Source organism: Microtus oregoni, unplaced genomic scaffold (assembly GCF_018167655.1).
Source record: "Microtus oregoni isolate MIOR12 unplaced genomic scaffold, Mior012 000001F_ref0000356, whole genome shotgun sequence".
NCBI lineage: Eukaryota > Metazoa > Chordata > Mammalia > Rodentia > Cricetidae > Microtus > Microtus oregoni.
Window position 1 is genome coordinate 47,136,131 of NW_024543060.1, and position 22,681 is coordinate 47,158,811.

The 22,681-nt window shown below is 44.8% G+C and overlaps 1 protein-coding gene across 2 annotated transcripts in view; it reads left to right on the top strand.

The window, feature by feature from the left end:
- The first annotated feature begins 431 nt into the window (after nucleotides 1-431).
- Nucleotides 432-22,681, top strand: part of Gpc6 (glypican 6) — a 994,531-nt gene continuing 972,281 nt past the window's right edge. For both annotated transcript variants that reach the window (XM_041677692.1, XM_041677699.1), the window contains exon 1: nucleotides 432-1,000. In XM_041677692.1, coding sequence (XP_041533626.1) covers nucleotides 841-1,000 — 160 coding nt within the window. In that variant the 5' untranslated portion in view covers nucleotides 432-840. The remainder of the gene's footprint in view (nucleotides 1,001-22,681) is intronic.

Here is a 22,681-nt window from a genome sequence, read left to right on the forward strand (position 1 = left end):
CAAGAAAGGTTGCATTTCGGATGGGCATGGAGAAAACAGGGACCTTTCTAATCTTTCCCCTTTTACCTCACGGCAAGCGATCCACTCCAGGTTTTGCGGCAGACTCTGCCTCAGAATTTCGGCGGTGCTCTGGGTAGCACGTTTCTCTCTCTCCTCCCCGCCTTTCTCCTTCCCTCAAGCCTCCAGTGTCAGTCTCCAGGATTTTCTCTCTTCCTATTTCTAGAAGACTCGCACTGGCTCCCCCAGTCTGTGTGAAGCTGAGGTTTCTCCTGGATTCCGTACGTCTCCACGCACACACCTCCCCGAGAGCCCGGCGCTCACACCCACAAACACGCGCGCACACACTCGCGCCGGCCTGTCCATCTCCCTCCGGGGGGGAGCCGGCGCGCGCGGTCGGTCCCACCTTCGTCGCACACACACTGGCCAGGCGAGCTCGCAGCGCTCCACGACTCTGCGGCTCGGAACTCGGACCGCTGCTCTGAACGCCCCCACTGTGGTATTTAAAAAAAAAAGAGAGAGAGAGAAAGAAAAGAAAAGACATTTCGTTGCCTTCTCCTTCTCTCGTCTTTCTCTCACGGTTTTCTACCCGAGCGGCTAGCGGAGCCGGCTGCATTCCCAAGCCAGCCCTGGTTGGCTTGCCATCCTCCATCTGGCTTATAAAAGTTTGCTGAGCGCAGTCCAGAGGGCTTCGCGGCTCGTCCCCTCGGCTGGCGGAAGGGGGTGACGCTGGGCAGCGGCAGAGGAGCGCGCCGCGGGCTCTGGCGGGCTTTCGGCTCCAGGGGCAAGGTGAAGAGCGCACAGGGAGCTGGGGGCTGCCGAGGTGGACTTGCATGTTGCACCATGCCTTCTTGGATTCGGGCTGTGATTCTTCCTCTCTCCGGGCTGCTTCTGTCCCTCCCGGCCGCCGCGGACGTGAAGGCTCGGAGCTGCAACGAGGTCCGCCAGGCTTACGGTGCCAAGGGATTCAGCCTAACGGACATCCCCTACCAGGAGATCGCAGGTAAGCGCGGACGCGGGCCCGGGGTCCCCGCTGCAGCCCCGGGAGGCGGCGGGGCGTCCTCTCCCTCCCCCCCTGTTGCTCACTTGGTGCTCACTTTCTGCGGATGCCTCCCGGGGACCCCGCGTCCCCGCATCCGGGCGGCGGAGGCTCGTCCCGCTTCTCCGGCGGGAGGAAGGTGTGCGTGCCGGCCGCCTCATTGTGTGCACACGCGGGAGCACCCAGGTCCCCTCCCTCGCTCTCTCCCTGCGTCTCTGCTCCCGCGCCCCCGCTACCTCGGTGGCTGGCCTAGAGTCGGGCCGGCCCGGTCGAGCTGGGAACGGTAGAGAGGAGACTGCAAGAGCAGGCGGCGAGCCGAGCGGGGCGCCCATAGCATCCCCCTCGCCGGGGCAAACTTGGGAGAACTGCGGCCACAGTTCTCTCAGCGCCACCGTCTGAGTGGCGCCTTCTCCACTCCCGCCTTCGCGCCGGCCGGCGGGGGCGGTGGAGAGACGCGGAGGTTCCCCTTCTCCAGCTCTCTGCTCTCCAGGTCCTTCCAGAGGACCGAGCGAGAGCCAGGCTCCTGGGCTGGGGACCGGCCACTAAGGGGACACACTGACCAGGTCCCCGGGGTCTGAGTGTTGGAGTCCCGGGGCTGTTGCGGTAGGGGGCGGGAGTGCTTTGCAGTCGGTCTGCTTCAGATTTGGGGCGGGCTTTCCCGTTAGGGTGCCCCAGAGCTTCCCCGACTGCGGTTGGTCACTGGGACTAAGGAGAGAACCGGGCCACCCTGCGCGGAGCCGGGTTCCCAACGTGGCCTCGCGCTCCGGCCCCCTGGCGCACGCGGAGCCAACTTAAGCGAGTGACCCGATGGGGGCGTTCGTCTCCGGGGTCTGCACTTCGCGCTCGGTGGCTCGCCCGATCCCAGGCTGCCCTTCCTCCGGAGCTCTCGAACCCCCACCCTCTTTCCCCGAGCCCGGGTGTGCGGCCCTTCGGGCTCCACCAACTCGCTCTGCAGCCTGCTCAGTGTGTGTTTTCCGGCTCTTAGCTCCAACCGAACCCGAGCTTCAGCGGGGCTCCTTGACTGAAACGAGTCGGGGACGGATAATCCTTTAGCTGAGGTGGAACTGAACTGAAAGAGGCCAAGGGAGGGCTGGAGATGGTGTGAGGGCGCGGGCTGCTTAAACAGGGTAGCTGAAGTCCTATGTGACCTCAGATCGCTGGATCGCCACCAGACTGTTTTGCCAAAGAACTGGTGGACGGATGGAAAAAACTTGCAAATATCTTTTAAACATCTTAGTGTTAATACGTTGTGGAATTCTTGCTTTCTTACACTCGATTTCCAGACTCGAGGAGTGAGGGTCTTTACTTGCACCACAATTAACACATTTCTATCAATTTGGGAATTGCCAAAAGGAAAATAAACTACGCTCTTCCGTTAGAAACAGCGCGTTGCTCTATGTAGAAGGATCTCTTTTCGACTCACAGCCAGGCGTTCTGTTTCCTGGGTCGAGCTGGCTGGAGAGTCTGTAGTGAATTACAAGACGACTCTAGTCCCCGGGATTTCGCCCACCCCGCTCCAGCACTCCCTAATTTGTTAATCAATGACTAGAAAGGACTGTGCCTGCAGCGCCTTAAGTTTCTTAGCCCTCCTTTCCCTTTGTCTACTGTTATTTAATTCTTTTTAATTAATTGATAAGGATCTGCTTCACCTTTTTAACTCCCCAAATCTCAGGAAATTCAACTTTTAAAACGTTTGGAATAGAGATCCCTTCTAGGAGCTCGTTTTCTCCTCCAATCTGGCCACTTCAAAACTGGATCTTTTAAGCACACATATTTCCCAAGATGATTTAAGATAAGATATCTCTAAGAAGGAAACAGCTAAGGATTTTAAAATTGCATCGGTATTCTTTATTAGGCAGTGCGACTCCGGGAGACTAGCGGTGACCCTCAGCACCATCCGTGGCCCTGACCATCAGAGCGCAGAAGCACACTGTAAATAATTTCTGTAGTCACCAATGACTTTGCTGGAGAACATTCCCAGTGGCTGCAGACACGCTTTAGAAGTAGTTTAACTGCAGAGGGTTTGGTGGTTGTATGTTTTTTGTCTTCTCTACTGCCTTATAAATCACAGACTGCTAATAGCCCTGAAAATTCCTAAAAATACACCCACCTCACTAAACTCACTTTGACCAAGAATGAAGGCCACCTGAGGACTTTTTACCTTGAGCCCAGTGTCACCCACTGCTGGTTGATGGGATCAAGGTCCATGTTTCCGTGGGGTCAGAGGCACATCTGATTGGAAAATAAAGAACTGTGAGGTAACTGGAGAGTTTTTATTTGGGGGGGGGGAGTATGTTTTTTTAAAGTAAACTTTACACAGTGGTAAAGTAAGTTGCATTTACTCTTGCTTTTTGGAGTAATCACAATTAAATAAACACATCCGTCCTCTCCTCCCCAGCTTCTGGTAATATTTACATTTAATTATCGAGTATAGGGAAGCTAGTGTGGGAGCTATCCTTTCGAAAGGAAAACTTTTTCATCCTTTTCCGGTTTGCTTAAGAAAAGGCATGCGTTCAACTGTTAGGAAACCTGAATGGTAAAGAACCGTTGTTCAAGGTCCAGACTCCAGTTGAGCTGTGTTTGCAAGTAGCTCAACTGGAGTATTGGGAAGTAATTAGGATACTGTATTTTTGTATTTAATCTCAACTTTTCTTTTTTTAAAGATTTAGTCCAAGCTCACATTGTAAAATAGCTGTTGCCCTTTTCTCTGAGGGGTAGAGAGATGCCTTCCAGACTGTCAGGGGGGACTGTAGGTAATATATAAACTCCAGCTCTGAGGAAGTGTCATCAGAGGGGAGAGGTCACCATCAGTCTTTACTCAGTTAAACCCATGTCAGCAGATCAGGGAGACCCTCCTCCTGGAAGATCTCCAAAGGATCCCACTTCGGAGCCCCTGTCGGCCGGCCCTTCTCATACTTGGGAACTCCTGTGGTACAAGGAGTGTTTCCAGAAATCCAGCCAAAAGCCTTCACAGGGGCCTTCCTTGTTTCCTCTTGTTCTGGGTCCTGGGAAGATCCTGAAGTAAGTGCATCAGGAGCTTGGATAGGGACCTTTTGATCAAGGTTCACACTTCCCTCAAGGCTCAGTGATTCCCTTTTCCTCCTGGTGCTAAGCATCTCAGAGTCTCCTAGCAGATGACAGCACTTGCTTGGGCCATGGTTCAGGTTATCCGGAGAGTGCTGTATGTGTCTCTAGCAACAGACACACACGTTCACACACATTCCCACTCTGATCCCTCCACTCTCTTACACATACACTCATATCCATTCATACACTCACACCCACGCTCACACCCTGCGCTCCCCCCCCCGCCCCCTTCACACATTGAAACATATCACCTGGATAAATGAGAATTCACAGAATGTTGTTTAAGGATTTCTTATATTTGGCTTATTTTATATTTGGGAGTAACGTCTTAGTTTAACGTGATTCCTCTTTCCTTATTTATCTAACATAACTTTGTTTAACACTTCATATATAGAAATTATGTGCCCACCACCTATTTATACACAACCTTTAAGCAGACCAGATGGCTCCGTTGGTTGAAGTGCTTGCTGCCAAACCTAACAACCTGCGTTTGATTGGTGGGACCCACCCGGCGCAAAGAGGAAACAAACCTCTTTCAAGTTGTCCTCTGAACTCCACGTGTGGGCCGTCACACCCATGTACACACGTGAACATCTGTGCAAAAACAGAATGAATATACAGTTATTTCAAAAGAAAATATCACTTACTCCGGTTTTCCAATAAGTTAGAACACAGATCTCGCCATGTTTCATAGATAGAGACAACTGTGAAGACTTCAGTAACGTGCCCAGGGGTGACTCAGCTAGCTAGTTTGGGGTAGCAAGCTCAAACTCAGAAGTACTGCCTTGAGCATCCACAAACCTCTACCTTGGCCCCTTGTCCTACAGAATTTAGGCCCCAACATTTGTTGAATTCACACATACAAGACCTGTTCTTTGCCCCTCTTCTTTGTGTATCATGTGCTGTTGCTCAATCCATCCATTTATGTATTCCCACAAGTTGTGAATGCCGAGTTTATGTTGGGTTGCAACATCATCATTTCCCAAATCATTTTCCAGTTTCTTTTATTGAATGGATCTGGTTACGCAAAGTACATGCATTGGTTTCTTCCAGTGTACTGGGTCTGCTGAATGTTAGCGTAGCTCCAAACCTGGAATGTTGGGTTAGACCAACTAGGCTTACGATAGATCATTACCCAGAGAATGCAAACTAGAGCAAGGCCCTGTTTTCACAGAATAGGATACAACCACTGTCTTCAATGTGTGGTTTACCCTACTTTCTTTCTGAGGTATGTTGAGAGTTGGGGTACAGTGGGATATGAAGAAAGCACTAAATGTCGTGTGGTGGCAAACAGGCCTTTAATCTCAGAACCTGGGAGGCAGAGGCAGGCGGATCTCTCAGTTTGAGGCCAGCCTGGTCTACACAGAGTGAGTTCCATGACAGCCATGGCTACACAGACATACCCTGCTTGAAACAAACAAATAAAATAACGAAAAGAAAGTATTAAACTATCTCCATCTCTTGGATGCCAATTTGTCAAATATTTATGTCACAATCTACTGTGAAAATAGGACGTTTTTATATTATAGTGTTCTTGTACTTTTAATCCATGTTCTGGCATCAAATATTTATGGACATGCCTCCTTCCCATGCTTATAATTATACAACACACACACACACACACACACACACACACACACACACACACACCAACAGGCTTGGCTTTATTTCAGTGATCTTTAACACATCTTCTTTTTGGTTCACATGTAGATGTCCCAGTAAAATAAGTGAGACAGTGTTGAGCCATTCTTACCCCCACAGCACCTCATCTCAGTCCCATTTCTCTGCCTATTCGAAGGTTGTTGATCTTTGCCCCCTACTTTGTTAATGGACGGCTACCTCATGTTCTGTGGATGAACAAAGAGAGCCGTAAATGAATCTGCTGAATTTCAGTGTTCTTCTTTCTAGCCACTAGATGTCTGGACAGTTACTCATCTCCAGGTATCAAAGCCACCTGAAATCCAGGTTATTGGGAGGTCCTCTCATTACATTTTTGATCTAGGAGTTAATTGCGAGCCCTGTAAACCAAGTTTGCTGAGCTGACTTACTAAGAGAGTAATCTCTCAGTGTTTAAGGACTGATACCCTTGTTTTCATACACAAGACCCATTTCTTGTAATTGAATTGTCTCTTAATAGTTGGTGCCTAGAAATGTAGGCCACTGTCAGGATTGCTTTGAAGCATACAGCATCCTGCCCTGAAAATTGTGCTTGGAAAGATTCTATTCCTTTGTATAAGGACATAAGTAAAATAAGTAATATTTAAACTTCTGGACATTCATAAAACACAGGATTGTCCTTTCCTGTTTTATGACCTATTTTGTAAAACTTGCAGTAAAATAATTGTTGATAAATGATTTAACCCCAGTTTCTGTTTTATTTAAACATAAAAAGCTAACACTATACAATTCTTCCATAATTTACATCTCTCTGAAGAGTTCTAGCAAGGCTAGAGATTTAGAGCTGTCCAGCCAGTATAAACAGCTGTTTTGATATTTTCTAAATCTGGATGTTACCTCACTTTCCCTGCCAAAATCCGCTCTGCCATATCTTCTCATGCATAACTTAACTGTAAGTGGTGTAACAATTATCTCACGCTATCTATTTGCCAGTGCTTTAGACAGCACCGTCTGCAAAGTATTGTCAAGCCTGGTGCGGTGGACCTGTAGTCTCAGCATTCAGAAGGTTGAAGCAGGGGAAGGTGGGCTCTAGGCCAGCCTGGGCTACATGGTGATGCCCTGTCTTAAAAAAAAAAATCAAACAAGAAAACCAGAAAACAACCAAACATACAAGAACAAAAGTGTTTAAATCTCTGGTTTGGAAAATGTGAAAATAAAGGAATTCGTAGTGAGAAGTCATGGATAAAACTTTCTAAATTTTAATAACCTGGATGAAAATGGGGTTTTAATGACATTATTCTTGAAGTCTTGGGACAGTAACAAAGAAACAGAAGTGATTCTATCTTTGAACAGCATCTCATTTGCCGATGACTCCAGGCATTTGTCTCATTTAAGCGATGAGTATTTATTGTGTATGGTGCTGTAATAATTCCCTGTGCCTTGTGCTTGGTCTGCATTTCCTAAGAACTTTGATCCTGGCAAAGAGAAGAAGAAACTCAGGGCAGCCCTGAAAACTTAGTAATTCCAGATGAGACGAGGGTGGAGCGCTACAGGCAAGCAGACTTATGGGATCGTTTTACCTAGACGGAGGGCCTTAGGTGTGCATTGGTAAGGGGCTACAGTGTGACCTGAACCATGGGCAGCTATCAGGAAGGATGGAGACAGTGGAAGGCTCACATATCACATGTCTGTGAGAACGCTGGAAAACATGAGAATTCCAGAACCCATAGTCATGGACTGCAGTGAGAAGAGATGCGTGAGAAAGAAAAACCAGGGAATTAGAACCTGAGGGCTAAGACCAGCAACGCAAGGGGCCCAAAGATAGACCTCTGCCTATTAGCCCTGTGTTTATCCACTTGGCCCTTTGACCTAAATGTTTACAGATGCTAAACTCAAGGTTTACATACTCCCTAAGTACAAATCAACTAAGGAAGAGGTAGGGGGCAGGTATGGGGCAAGGGGGTGGGAGGATGGGGGGGCATTTTACCTACTTAGGGCCTGTCTACCTAGGATCCCATGTAATTTATGCCTGTCCTGCTTGCCATGGCTGAAACAAACTCCGGGAAGAGAACCCTAAGATGCTTAGAGCCCTATCCTATTGTGAAGTTCCACGTGTGTATGCTTATACACACACACACCACATGCACACACATACACAGGACACTTTGCTCACTCTGCCTCTGCCCCAGAAGTCCCTGTGACCTCCTGCCCTTCTACACAGTGACTGTTCAATGGGGAATAACTCATGTCTGAAAAGACTTCACTCCCATACAACCTTAGTGACCATATGGGCCCTGGAATGCTTTGAACTCCTTATTTAGGCTTTGGCTTTTAATCCAAGAGTAGTAAGGGTCCCTTGGAGAAGGATTTCTATCAGCATTGGCCATGGTTTTGGAATCTTTCTTTGACTTCTTTGAGAGAAATTACCAGAAGGGAAGAGCATAAATACCAGAAGAGAAGAGCTACCATCTTGAAAGAGAGTGGCGAAGGTGGAGTAGGAGTCATGAAATATTGAGCTTCAGTAGGTCCTGCCTAGGATTATTAGTCAATCCAACTTAACTGTCACTGTGTGATTGCCCATGGACAGTATGGCTGAGTGGGTGGGAGAGAGAGAGCCAGGGAGAGGGAGATTAAGGGAAAAATGAATGTCCAGCAGTTTGGCATAATTTATCTGTTATTTTTTAGTGGATACAGAACTCCCTATCATCAGCAAGGCAACAGCAGATTGTTAACAACAGCAATGTGGCTGATAGAAATTATTCAGTTAGGGTTGGATGAGTTATTAATACTCAGAAAACGTCAGGTTACCAATCACCAGGTAATCAACCATGCACATCACAGAATTTCATTCATAGATTTTTGTTTTTACACCGTGGTAGTGTAAACACAATTTTAAACCTTCCAACAAAACACAGAACTATATAAATTTTATCGTCGTCTAGGATTTAAAGCTTGTTTTGGGGATCATGTAAATTTCAATGGTCTTTAATGATTATTAGGACAGGAATCAAAGACTGGAGTGTCCAGATAGAAGGAGAAGCCTTGAAGGATGGGCAGTGTTTGTCAAGGGAGTGGCGAGAGAAGGTGGAATTCAGGGTGGAGTGGATGGCGGGCGGGCGTCTAAAGGACAACACAGGCAGGAATTTATTTGGAAGTGATGAAAATTATATTGAACAGCATGGGTGGGGTTGGATTTTTGGAGGTCTTTGGACGTCCTCAGCTGAATCTGGCAGGAATTAGGTCATCATCCTTGGCTTTTGGCACTGACGTCTCATGGAAGGATTGTTTTGATGGTTGAGCACTATGAGCTGGATGGATTCGAGAGGGGATTCTTAGAGGCTCAGTGGGAGAGGAGGACAACTAAGACGTTGCAACAGATCCCGAAGCAGGAAGGGGACAGTTCCAGAGGAGGCTACGGGGAGAAAAGAAGGGGCAAATGTGGTCATCACAGAACAGAAAAACATAAACACTAATTAACTAAAAGGAACTGAAAATCTAGACTCAGCCACGCAGCCGTTCCAATACAAGCGTTTAAGGAAGATGAACCATGGAAAGCCTTTGCCTGAAGTAACCTACATCCGCTGAGGTACTTTTGGCTTCAGGTCAGGGAAAGCCCCAGCTCATTTGGTTTATACAATCACTTCTTCAGACAGAACCAGTCCCAACATAGGGCAGGCAGGAAGAAGTGAGAAGGAAGTATGTTGGTTCTTGGGAATTCTAGAGAACCAGGGTCATCTTAGGAGGGGCCATGGAGTCATTCGGAGCATCCACAAAACCTGTAACTCTGTGCTCCTCAACGTTTTGCACCTTACTCTCTTCCCATTGCCTCCCTCCCTTCTGGAAGTCATCAGCATATGCCTCCAGAGTAAGAAGGCAGCAATCCGGATCAGACCGTCTCTGCGAACGTCACGTGCTGATACCACTGAAGGGGCTGGTTACACCCAAATGTCTGGGTCCTGTCTCGCAAGTGTCCGATTGAGTTGGACCAGGTCGTGCCTACAAATCTGTATTCAGGAATGTTCCGGGATGAACTGTTGTTGGTTCTTTCCTCCTTGTGTCTCTTAACAGTGACACTAATTTCTGTGCAAAGTGGGTTTTAAATGCAGACTGCTGCCAGCCCAGCACAGCTAAATGTCAGATGATATTTTGGTGATCTTTTTTACCTTGATCCATCAGGAGAATACTCTGATAGTCTAGATCACACTGTTTAGCTCCAGATTATTTTTTTTAAAGATTGTACTATAGCCATTTTGGGAAATCGAGGCAAAGAGTCATCTTCTCTGTGCCTGGAACCAAAAGGACTTTCCTGGCTGCTACCATTGACCTGTCACTATTAGTAAAGGAACTCTTTGTGTTGCTTTAGAAGAGGAAATAGGCAGCAGAATTAGAAATTTCTTTCACTGTGAGGTCCCCATATTTCCTTGCTAAATTGGCATGCTTTCTTGGGGCACATATGAGTCTTATTATATGCATCCTTTTATCTGCTCTTGGAGGAATTTTATCCCCCTACCTCGTCTTTGAGTTATTCACAGGCTGGCCTCCAGGTACAGAGCTAGCCATTTTTTCCCAGTGTCTGGGTTCATATGGAAAGAGACTGTATACAGAACCAGTCCCTTTTCGTCTTTGAATGTATTTAATTACAGATGAGCAGGCCCATTCCACGCTTGCCCACCAGGACTGCACTATTTCATCACTGGCCTGAGAGCCCCCCATTACTGTTCTTGGACTTTGAAGAGATTGTCTTCATCCTTTTGTGCCCCCAGGAAAGTGGTGACGCAAGGGCTGGTGTTCCTCCAGGGATCCCAAGCAACTCAGGTGTAGTGACTTTGAGGCAACCATTTCCTTTGCAGGGGAAAAAGCCTTTTGAAGTCTTCTGGAGAAGGATGAAGACTTTTCACTTATTTTCTTAATGGGCCAGAATAGCTTAAAGTCAATAACACGTGTGAAGTGAACTTCAAAAAGGTCGCCATGCACGAAGCATAGCTAACTACCAGGGAGAAGCTTTAACCTTCATCTGCAGAAAATGGAAAGGCATTATTGTCCCGTAGCTCTTTGGTTTTCCTAATGTTTTTCCATAATCCTAATGATTGACGAAACAAAGTGTAGAATCTGCAAGTGCTAATGTTTTGCTAATTTTTTTTTTCTTTCTTCAAAAGGCTTAACTGGTGTATTTTCTTGAAGTTTAGTGTAGTGACGGGTTGTAAAGGAAACAAGAGGTGGGAACTAACTCGGGAAACAAGCAGTTCTTGTATCTCTGCATCACACACCTCCCAGATCTCTGCATACCAAGACACTGATTTCAGAAGACAGGCTTGCTAGAGGTGTAAGGAAAGATAAGTCACCTATAAACAAACCAAGAGTTCCTCAGTAACTTCTGTTTTCCATCTGCCTGATTCCAAAGCCTTTAGAGCACCATTTGAAGAGCCGGAACGCACTCCCAAATCTCCTGTCACCTCTGTGTTCAGGCTCCCTGGTCGTGTTTGATTGGTGATCTCTTAGAACTGCTCCGGCCACTGGCGTGCACTGAAGCTGGCACAAAGCGTTCACATTTACAGTGTCAAGGGCTAGCGTGCGAAAATCGTGTTTTGTGATTTTACTGCTCACGTGATCGCCTGGTGTCTCCTGTGCGCGCTCACTCTTTCAGAGACCCGGGGATGTTAGGCTTCTGGAGGTCAGGCCAAATGTTCAAAGCTTAGGCTGAACTTGTTATAAGAATGCAATGAGGAATATATTCCTTCCGCTTAAATTACCACGTGGGTCCTCTGAAGGCCAGTCCTACCTACTGTGAAGTAATGTTCAGAGTGGCCGGCCTCAGTCCTCTACCGAGAAATCTGCTAGGAGGCCCTTTTCCTACTACTGCTTCCTTCTCTGTCAGCAAAACCATAGCCTGGAGATAATCCTAGCATCATTTACAGATATTCTTCATGTACTTCAACGGGAGAGTTAAAAGGCATACAAACTGCATTGTCAGAGATGGGTTATGTATACACACATTCAAACTGGAGTTAAAAACCCATTAAGTGAATCTGAGGATATCGTGCATTTTTTATTTTATTCTTAACCAAAAATTATTTAACACATGAATTTGAATCAGTTTCACAGTCGGGGTTAGGGATGTAAAAGTAATAAACATCATAGGAAGTCACACACACTCAGAGCAACTGTGATCTGAGTGGTACTGTCTTCTTCACCTAGAGTCTCTTCTGATTGTATAGAAGATTTTCAGTGGACTAAAATTGTCTATCTGCAGTCTCATTGCTTAGAATGATCTCAATCCTATGTGGTAACCAAGGCTGCATTCTCTTGCTGGAATGAGATTTCCTACCACTGGAAAGGCTGTAACTTGTTTTCAAATGGATTTTAACCTTTCTAACCGTTAGTTCATAAAGCAGAGCTCCTGTAAAAACTATTGTGAACCCCCTGAAATACTTACATTTTCAAAAATGTAACCTTATGTTTGAAACAAAGTTTTAAGATGTTCTATATGTTGTGGATGTACCTGAAGCTGTTTGATTTCTGGGGTGGAGGGGAGAAAATGAGCCTGTTTCACGATTACTGTAATCTGGGAAAGCAGACAGTGGACCACATAGGCAAGAGCGGGTGCAGCCCCACATTTCCGAAAGAAAGACAATTCGGATTTTAGCCTAATTAAGCATTGGAGAGAACCAGTGTCCAAAGAGATGAGCCGGAAGGTTGCTGTAAGTCCCAAATTGCGGACAGCTTCCAGCTCTGCCAGAGAGCACGATTTGGGACATCTGCAAGGTGCTGGGAATGGCCAGAGGGAGGCTCTCCTGCGCAGCGCCTGCCTGCCACTAGGTGTACCAACTTCAGCCGCGTTTCAGCCTGGTTACTGTGGAATTGATTTTCATGGCTCATGACAGAAACTGTTTTCAGCCCACGAGGAGGAAGTGGCTGAGGCCGATCCTCCTCACACAAACAGCAAATTGCTCCATGCCTGCCGTAGCTTTCGAGGTCTGTTACCTTAAGGTTCTAATGGCCTTTTAACAGTCCTTCCAGCTGAGCGATAGATGTGGAACATCCTGAGCTTTGAAAGCACACCCCAACCCTTACCTCCCTGAGTCTTTTTTTAAATGTAGACATTGTACAAATACCACATTCTAGGATCTGTTCAGTAGTGTTTTAGATTTGAAAAACAGAAATAAATCTCAAGCAAATAGAAAGGGTGGTAAATCTGCCACTGTATAGGCCTGTCTCATGTTGCTACCCACCAGGAAGGGAGGTCATGTGTACTATGCTCACTGTCAGTGGTAGCCCTCTGGGGTAATACCCAATTAGGGTTTAAAAAAATAATTTATGGAATGAATCCTGGTATGCTTCTAACATTCCTTATACCAAAACATTCCTTTGTTTTTGTCCTGAAATTCGCAATACCATTTTCAAAAACAGAACATTTCACTTTTAGAATTCTTCCCCTTTCCCCTTGGTTTCCCTTGGTGCTGGTCCCTGTGTTCTGTCCTCTGTTGCTTAAACATTGGAAATGTTTCCCAAATGGGTAGCTGGGAACTCTGTACAGAGAATTCCAAGGCCAAACTGGAAATGACGAAAGTTGGGTTGTGTCGAACTGTAGGCTTTTCCATTTTCAGCGTGCATACAGGATCCTGCCCTTTGCTTTCTGACACCTGAGAGTGTGCTGGAATGTTCAATTTGCAATGGGAACTGGAACCCTGAAGAACAGATGATTCATCTCCCTCCCTCCGTCCCTCCCTCCGTCCCTCCCTCCGTCCTTCCCTCCCTCCCTCCCTCCCTACCATAACAGGCTGCCTCTTACCTGCACTTTTCATAGGAATAGTTAGCAGTAACGATGTGAGCTGCTACTGTGTGCCCGGAGCGTGAAGATATTTGCAGTGCTAGCCCATGGGGAAGGCATGGGGTTTTCTTGACTCCCTCTCCTCTTCACTCCTGTAACCCACCCACTCAGGAGCGCCCCTTGTGGGTGTTAATAACAACAAAGCCAATTTAGTGTGATAGACTAAACATTGGTCTGATCAGTGTGACCTGCTGTGAAGATGCTCGTGATGTCATGGTTGTGCGAAGACCAGCTCCTGTCGTGACCCCTCGCCTCTTTCTGAATCTGCTTGTGCCTCACTTCTTTTTCTCACCTGCAAACAGAAATAACACGGTCCCTATCTCTCCTTGGTGCAATTGAATTTAATGGTCATAAGAGCCCTTGCACGCTTCCTGAAACATAGTCAAGGGCACGGAAATGCCAAACAGCACCCAAAAGATAAGACAGACAGCTGCTCAGGGCAGGGGGTGGTCATCTGTGTGGGAGGGGAAGGTGGCCTTCTCTCAGCTCCAGGGCCTTGCTGCTCTGCACAGTTGATCCCCAGGGTTGTGTTCTTCATGAGTGGCTTTGCCCAGCTTGAGAAATACCAGGTAGCCATTAGCCATTTCCTGAAATATTCACCCTTCATCGTCCTTTCTAGGCTGGAGGTCTTCTGAATCACTAGCCTCACTTGCCTGGCCTCTGGCCACCAACAGTCTTGTTCACGTGGTGCAGAAAATACTTTCCAAGATTTGCTCTTTCTTCTCTTTAGTCTTCAGCTTGGAAATAGACGGGCCGTGTTGCGTCTGCCATGCTGCCTCAAGGGTCCACTGTAAGCAGGCAGATCTTATGGTTGGCTTTGTTTGGCTATGAATTTATTTACTTTTTAATTGGAATAATAACTGTTCACATGTATGGGTACAGTTTGACAATTCAGTATACATACACAATGTGACGTTATCAACTCAGAAGAAAGCCAACTTTCCCATCTGCTCGTGTCTTTATTCTCTGTACGGAGAGGCCTTGTGGACCTCTCTTCCTGCTCTCTGTAAGCAATGATAGTAGGCGGGAAACTACACTCACCGTCCTGTGATGGAGAACACTAGGATGCATTCCTCCCATCTTTATATATTTTGGTACCCATTGTCCCTCTTCCCTTCCTTGCCCTCCCCTTTCCTGGTAGCGATCAGTATCCCGTTCAGTTCTATTATGGTCTACTTTGAGATCATTTGTATCTTTTGGAGTTTCCATTTATGGGATAGAGTATGTTATTTGTCGTTCTGGGCCTGGCATGCCACTTCACAGAAGCCCCTCCACCCACTTCCAGACATTCTGCTGCAAGGATGAATAATATTCCATTGCTTATATACCTACGGAATTTTCTTTATCCATGTATCCACGGCTGGGTAACCTAATTGATTGTATATTTTGTCTTTGTCAATGTTGCTCCAGTAAACACGAAATGTAGATACATTTCAATAAGCTGGTTTTGTGTTCTTTGGCTACGGAGTCAGAATTTCTGGATTATTTAGTAGCTGTGTTTTCTGTTGCATCCTAACTAGCTGGTTTGAGAACAGCCCTTCTGACTGGGAGCTACCTCAGTAGTTTAGATTGACCTTTTGCCTTTGATTCCGGGTACCCCTGTGTTTCCCATATACCCACTGGTAATTTTAGTTTGTTTAATCAGTAGTGTTCAAATGTGAGAGAAAGACCCATCTAGAATGCTGGCTGAGACATGGGATACTGGTCTCTAACTTGAATATTTCCTATTCAGTAGCGCAGGGAAGGGGCTCCTGAGTCAGTCCTAAGACGTTCCTCAGAATGTTGGTGGCCTCTCTGTGGGTACATACTTTCTCAACCACCCTCTTAAATCCTCCGCCCTCGGCATCTCCACTTTGCTGTGTTCTCCAGCGCCCTCAGAATAAATACACACGTCTTAGTTCAGCCTCCAAGAACCCCAGCCGTCTTTCTAACTTATTCCCAAGCGTGACTCCTCTAGAAATTCCTGTCTCATAGAAGCTCTTTCCCCAGACTGGCTTCTCTTTGAGCCTCTGTCCTTCACAGAGCTCGTCTGTTCCCTCCACTCGCCCACAAAGCAAATGGAACCTAAGTTCCCTCACCAATTCCTCTCCAGCTCTCCAAACCTAGTGGTCCCAGGCTACTTAATTCCCGTTTCATCCCTTGCCAACCTTCAGTCACTGGCCTCTTATTTTGGTAATTAATCAAGCTCTATTCTATTATTTCTTGTCTTCTTTAAAATGAGGCACTTATTTTTTTTTCCATACTTGGCCCTGAGTTTATCAGAGGACACTGCTATGCAATTTTGCTTTTCCCAGAGCACAGTGCTTTAGCATAAATGACGTTCAATAAATAATTAGCTATTCACTGGTAGGTATTATAAGAAGTGTTCTCTTCTCCCTGCTGGGCAAGACTTTTAGACAATTTCAGTAATACTAAAACTAAGTGGTGTAATATAAAGACATTCTTATATTTCCTCTGGAAACTTAGTACCCATAAGCTATGTTTGCTCAAGGCAGTGGAAATCAATTTGAGAAAGTGTAAACCAGCAGAGCTGACTGCGTGGAACAGGAAACTCGATGCTTTCATTTGGTGTTGAAGAATAACCTGTCTCCCAATGAAGCGTTGCTGCAGGTTGGTATGTGCCTTTTAAAAATGCTTTTTAGAAAGAGGATTGTGTATTTCCCTCATCTCTGACATTAGCTTTTGAATAGCAGGGAATATTGGGAAAGTAAAATATAAAGAATATTTTAAGTGACAATGGTATTGCATTGGAGGCAGAGGTGTGGCTCAGAAGGACCCTGACCTGACAGAGTCGGCTGGGCCAAGGCATGAGGCCATCAAGTAGCCCTTTCTGGCATGGTGGAGGCTCTGAGAATGACACAGAGCTGCTGGTGGGCACACAGGAACCATGTGCAGTTCTGTGAATTCCATTTGGGCCTGTGCCTACTCACTGCCTTGTGTATGTGTCAGGAAACATTTATTTTTAATTGTCTGTTTAAAAGAGAGGTACTTGAAGTTTTCATGCCCTCTAAGTCCACACAGAGCAGTGAGGATAAATACAGATGAAGCCTGGCAGTGTGCTGTGCAGGGGAGGGGTGTGGTCGACCCCTGAGAGGGAGAGAGGAGGAGGAAGGACAGCTCTAACCAGCTTCTGGGTGGCGACTTTTTCTCTTTTGCACATGAATTAATTTAAAATGTGTCCTTTAATGAAGATTTATTTATTTTTATTTTACGTGCATGAGTGTTTTGCATGTATGCATGCACAGAGGGTGGAAGATGATGTCAGATCTCCTGGAATGAGAGTTGCAGATGGTTGTGATCTGCTTCGCGGGTGCTGGGAACTGAACCTAGGTCCTCTGGAAGCCGAGCCAGTGCTCATAACTGCTGAGTTCCTTCTCCATCTCTCCAGTACACCCCCCACCCTTTTTTGAGACAGTGTCTCACTATTTAGCCCTAGCTGACAAAGAACCTTCTGTGTAGAGCAGGCTCCTCCTACCTTTTCCGCCTATTGCTGGAGTGAAAGGGGTGTTCCATCTTGCCTGGCCCTAAATATTCTTATACATAAGTGCAAGAATTGTACTTAGTAAATGTGGAAGTTAAATGAATGTATCTCTTCAATATATCATCTTTCTAAACTTGCTCACAAATGTACAGCTGTGGCGTTTTTCAAGACTGGGGCAACTGATCTTTGTTGCAGTCATTGAACTTGAACCTGACCATAGCAGCCTATGTGAAACTATTGATGAAGATGGTTGACCTCAAGTTATCTTTGTTCTCATATATCTAATAATATTTCTAGTGAAGTTTTTTGGGAAATAACTACATTTACTACAATTGATCATCTCCACTAAACATTTAGTTTTAAATGGTTCTAATTCTACACCTTACGCAAGTATTCTTCTTCTAAAACTCAACTCAGTATGCTGTGCATTTAAAAATTCATAGGCATTGCAGTATCCCCAGTGTGTGCGCACATGTAGTTATATGTGTGCACTCTGTGTACACTCTGTGTGCATCTGTGTGCCAGCTTGTGTGTCTATCTGTGTGTATGCATGTGTGTATGTGTACACTGTGTGCGTGTGTGTGCATGCTTGTGTGTGTACGTGTGTGTGTGTGTGTGTGTATGTAGGATTGAATTTGGGTTACTTTCTTCAAGTGGTCATGTTGCATTAAAAAGACACAGATATTTTGATACTTTAAGATGACACTCATGATGTGGCTGATATATTTTATTTTACTTTTTGCAGAAGGAAATGGAAAAGGGCTGTTTGTGTTCTGAATGCCTTTTGTTAGCTTCATCATTGTGGATGGTGCTTGAGCAGCGTCAGACAACAATGAGGTGAAAATAACTTGGCTTGGTTCGCGCTGGGCATCATCTGCCTTGGTTTAGTGTGAGTTAGTTCTGTGTTTTCTATCACATTTGAAAGTGTGAGTCTAAGCTCTGGTGCTGTTGCAGCTTGCACATGAAGATGCTTGAAGCAAGCCCTAGGATTATAGGAAAGAAACAAGGATGCCCTGATGACACCCAACAGAGATTTCCCATCACGGAAATCCTTCCTTCCTGTGTGGAGAGCAAGCACTCCCTCGTACAAGCAGCAGCTGCAGAAACCCCCAAGAAGCCAGAGCACACTAATCTCAGTTGTAAAACGCGGTTATGTAGTTCAGCAGAGATTTAGCTGTTTCTGACGGGAAGATAAAAATCTGATTTTCAAATGAAGGTCTTTAAAGCAAGGCCCAAGAGAACCTTATTTCTGGTGTTGGAGGAGAAGCAGGGTGCTTGCAAGTCAGTTCACTTCCAGGAGGCTCTGCCTGGGCAGCGTGTTGCTCAGTGCCGTCTGGACAGTGTTTGCTGAAGTGCCTCGATGGTGCACTGAGACACAGATGTTTATGTTTTTGAAGTTGGTATTTTCCAGAGACTGCTATAAAGAGACAACAATGGTCAATCTGTATGTGTGTGTGTGTGTGTGTGTGTGTGTGTGTGTGTGTGTGAGAGAGAGAGAGAGAGAGAGTGTGTATGTGGGTGTGTATTTCTTTCCTACAAATTAATTTCCACAAATTGGAGGTGCTGTTTAGTTTTGTAAGTAGAATGCTTGGTTGGTGGGTGCAAGGCAGGATTTTTTCAAAAACCTTCACCATGTATCCCTTCTGATCCCATAGCCTGACTAGTTGGCCCATTTTGTAACTTCTTGTGTGTGTGCCCATATACAAAGCATGCTTCATAAAGTTGCAGAACATGCGTTTTTAGTTGGGATCATTATTCTTAATAAATGACGGCTGTGTTGTGTTCTACAGGATGCATGATCTGCTAATGTTTGTTATTAGTGTTTGTGTCTGTCATGATAGATGTGTTAAGTTTCCTTGTCTCTAAAGAAATTTCCTCAGTTCTCTTTAAAAAAATGAGACAGGAACACATGATGGGTTGATTAAAAGGTGTGGTCCTGTGAGTGAGAGAGCTCATCACGTCCTTTCCTCAACACAGACACAGTTAGTAGGCATAATTCCTTCCTTGTCTAATTATATGATATATAAAACATTTTGGAGTAGAAATCGCATTTAAACATTGCCATTGATGATGTAGAATATAAATACCAGCATCTATTGATGTGTAATATAAACATCAGCTTATATTAGTCTATAAACTTCTAGAAGGATTGTGTCTGACTTATCCTTGTAATGCTTTCAGTGCCTGAGTTATGTGAGGTGTTCCCTGCACAATGGCAACAATGACCTAGGCTTCCATTGGGCTTATAGAAAGCTGTCTCTATGTAGATGTTGGCTGACTGGTATGTGTTATTGATGATGAAAGGAATTCTGGATGCTATTGGTTACAGCGTAGCATCATATTATCACTTTTAACTTTAATAGACGATCTTTTTGATGAGTTCCCGACCTTCAAGGAGCTCATCCTCTCATAGGGATTGTCATGGAAGGTATCATGTACAGTGTAATTTCTAGTCAAGACTGATGGTGACGTCTATCTCTGCTATGTGCACTGATATCCATGGAAACTGTAGTATTGAGGTAGCATTATTGTTGCTATTAGTATTAAATTGGAAACAGATCTAGGTAAACTATGTATACAGTATTGCCCTTACCTTAATTTTTAGAGCGTTCATCTATGCCTTTTACCTCCAACTTTGCTTCTCGAAAAAGAAATCATTGTTTGAAAACCATTACTTTCATACCAAGTGGAGTGATCTATCCTATAGATTTTTTGAAAATGATAAAATACTACCTTTTTTCTTTTATCTTGCTATAACAAAAGTATCAAATGACTGACCTTTCTGTACAGTCAAGGTTGTCCTTTAATGAGATTAAACCTAGATATTATGGTGAGATTGCTAAAAATAGCCTTCACATTACAACTGAATATAGAATAAAATAGAACATTTATTGTGCTCTTTCTTGGAGCCACTTATTGTTTTAAACTCTTATATTATTCATTATGATTCTGTCCCCAATACTAAAAAACATGAATCTCATAGTTATAGAAAAGGTAAGAATATAGCAAAAATTATCTCATACTAGGGAATCTCTAAAGTCTTTCAGGAATGGCACTTAATAATTTGCTATTGGAAAAGCTTTGGAGCCATCATATCTAGGCATGTACCTTGTCATTTTTCTGATAAGTATCTAGGTGTTTTGTTAGAGTCAGTCCCACTCTGTAGCCAGTTTCCATCTTGAAAGTCTTGATGGTAGGCAGAGATGCTTTACTGCTATAGGAACCCCAGGAGATGTTGGTCCATGATCTAATATCTACCAGTCATAATATTTGCATTGGGCACTAAATACTCAAAGACACAATGGTAGCAATGGCTTCATTCTGCAGGTAAAAGTGGCCCTAGGAAAGTTCTGAAAGTACCTTCAAATATTCCTGGCCAGTGGTGTGGGGGTAGGTCTCTGTGCCACCAAGTGTTCATTGACCCGCTCAGTCATATCCGTGGACAGCTTTCATGGTCTACTGTTGTTTGTGGTCTTGGCTGAAGATCTGCTTGTTTCAGTTTGTCTTAAAACTCTAGTTCTTCACTTCTTTGTACTTGTCAATAAATCCTTCTCTGCTTACAACAGCAATAATTAACTCGTGGAACGAAACACAATGGTGGTGACCACGGGACAAGGGTGAGGCAGCCAACCTCGGAGTGACTTTTAGTTAAACATTAGCTCCATGGCTATCCTGCTTGCTAGAAAACAATGGTATAGTTGGCTTGTCCAAAGGAGAACAAAAACAAGGCAGAGATCCGTGTGGTTGGAGAGCTACTGGTCTTTTTTTAAAACTGTTACACATAGATTTAGTTTCTTTAAAATTTCTTCTAACTGTGATTTCTCAACCACTGTCTTCTAATTTGTATTGATGATCTACCTAAGAGATAAGTCACACTACCCGCTACCCTGTGAACTTCTCTTCCCCAGGAAGCCCCTTGGAGCCAGCTTCCAGACCCTTTTGGTGATTTTCCAAATCACTAAATTTTCTAGGTATGGTGGAGTCTTTGGAGACAGACAAGAATTTAAAGGGGAACATAATAAAAGGATTAAATAGTTTAGCTTCCTTCTATGAATCCGCATTAATTTTTCTTTTTCATCAGGAGTATATTGCAATATGACCCTTGAAGTTGGCAAATTTGAGGGAAGAGGCAGGGAGGGGAGCAGAGGAAAATGTAGAGTTCAATAAAAATCAATAAAAAATGAAAATAATAACAAAAAGAAACATTCCAAAAAGGTCGGTAAACATTCACTTTTTTCTGCTTTATTGCATGTGGTTATGTTTTTTTTTTTTTTTAAATTAGTTTTTCTTGAGTTCCTAGCCTTCCCTTTATTCTTGTGGAAGTTATCGGCTTACTTTTGGACTTATTTTTTTGTTTTCAGTAATCTTTTAGTTTCCAGAGGAGGGTTACTTTGTTACCCCACAGAGTACAGTTGTTTACCAGGTAAGAGACAGCTACTGCACCCCAGCTCTGGTTGCCCAAAGAACACCCAGGATGCTCACTGTCAAATACATAGAGATCTAAGGTGCTCACATGAAATGCTCAGTGAGCAATCTGACCGTTTTCCCATTTTAGAATTAAACAAAGCCCATATCAGGGTCTTCTGGTGGCCTTTTGAGATTGGCTTTACCTAGTTGCTCAATGGCACTAACAACTGTCTGCCTTCTTTTTCGTTAAGCCATCGAAGTAGGGTGAGGCTCGACGATACTAAAAGCCTAGGAGTACCAGCAAAGCCAAATGTCCTCAAGGTTCTGTAACTCTCTTAGTGGTTCCGCCAACTGGGAGCCACGTGTTCAGATAAATGAGCCAATGGGGTCCCTTCTCAGTCAAACTGCCACAAGTACTGGAAATGCACCTGGACGTTAGACTCTGAGACTAAAGATGAAAGAGTTTCTTTCAGAAGGCTTCTGATTTGTTAGTAGACAGTCTTGGGACTTGCTGGCACCACTTCGTAGAATAACGTTTTTGTTATTGAGATTAATCTACAGATGACCGTAGTTATGAAATCAGCTGTTGTTGGTTAGCAGCTAGAACGTGGTTGTCGTCACGTGACATGGCACCACACATCGCCAGAGCATCATCATACAGGAGGGAAGAATCAAAGCCAGAAGGTGCAACCCATTTTATGATGGACCTGGGTTTACTTTGGCTTTTGAGCAAAAGACAACACACAGTAGTTTCAAGTGGTGGAGTGGGAGATGAAGACAGAAAGCCAGGGCTGGATGACTCAAGGCAGAAAAGGATGTGCTTAGGACACTGGGGTCTCAAAGAGCATTCACAAAAGCTGCCATATGCACCAAGACGGTCAGGAAAGCAGGATCAGGAGTTCAAGGTCAGCCTTGGCTATGTATTAAGTTTGAGAGCAGCCTGGGATACATGATACCCTGCCTCAAGAAACCACAAACATGTATTGAGAAAATATTTCAAGTAGCTCAGCGGTAATCATGACAAAAATGAGAATTTGACTGTATTTTCCTTGTTGTCTTTTTAGCTTAGGATTGGTTTAATTTCTAGCCATATGTAGTCATGATTTATGTGGTTGTAGCTACTCTGTTTTAGATACAGTCAGGCACTTACCCCAAGCCCCTTTGAAATGCAAAACAAATTCCTACACTAGCAGATAAGTTTCCAGAACCAAAAGGAAGGTTCTCA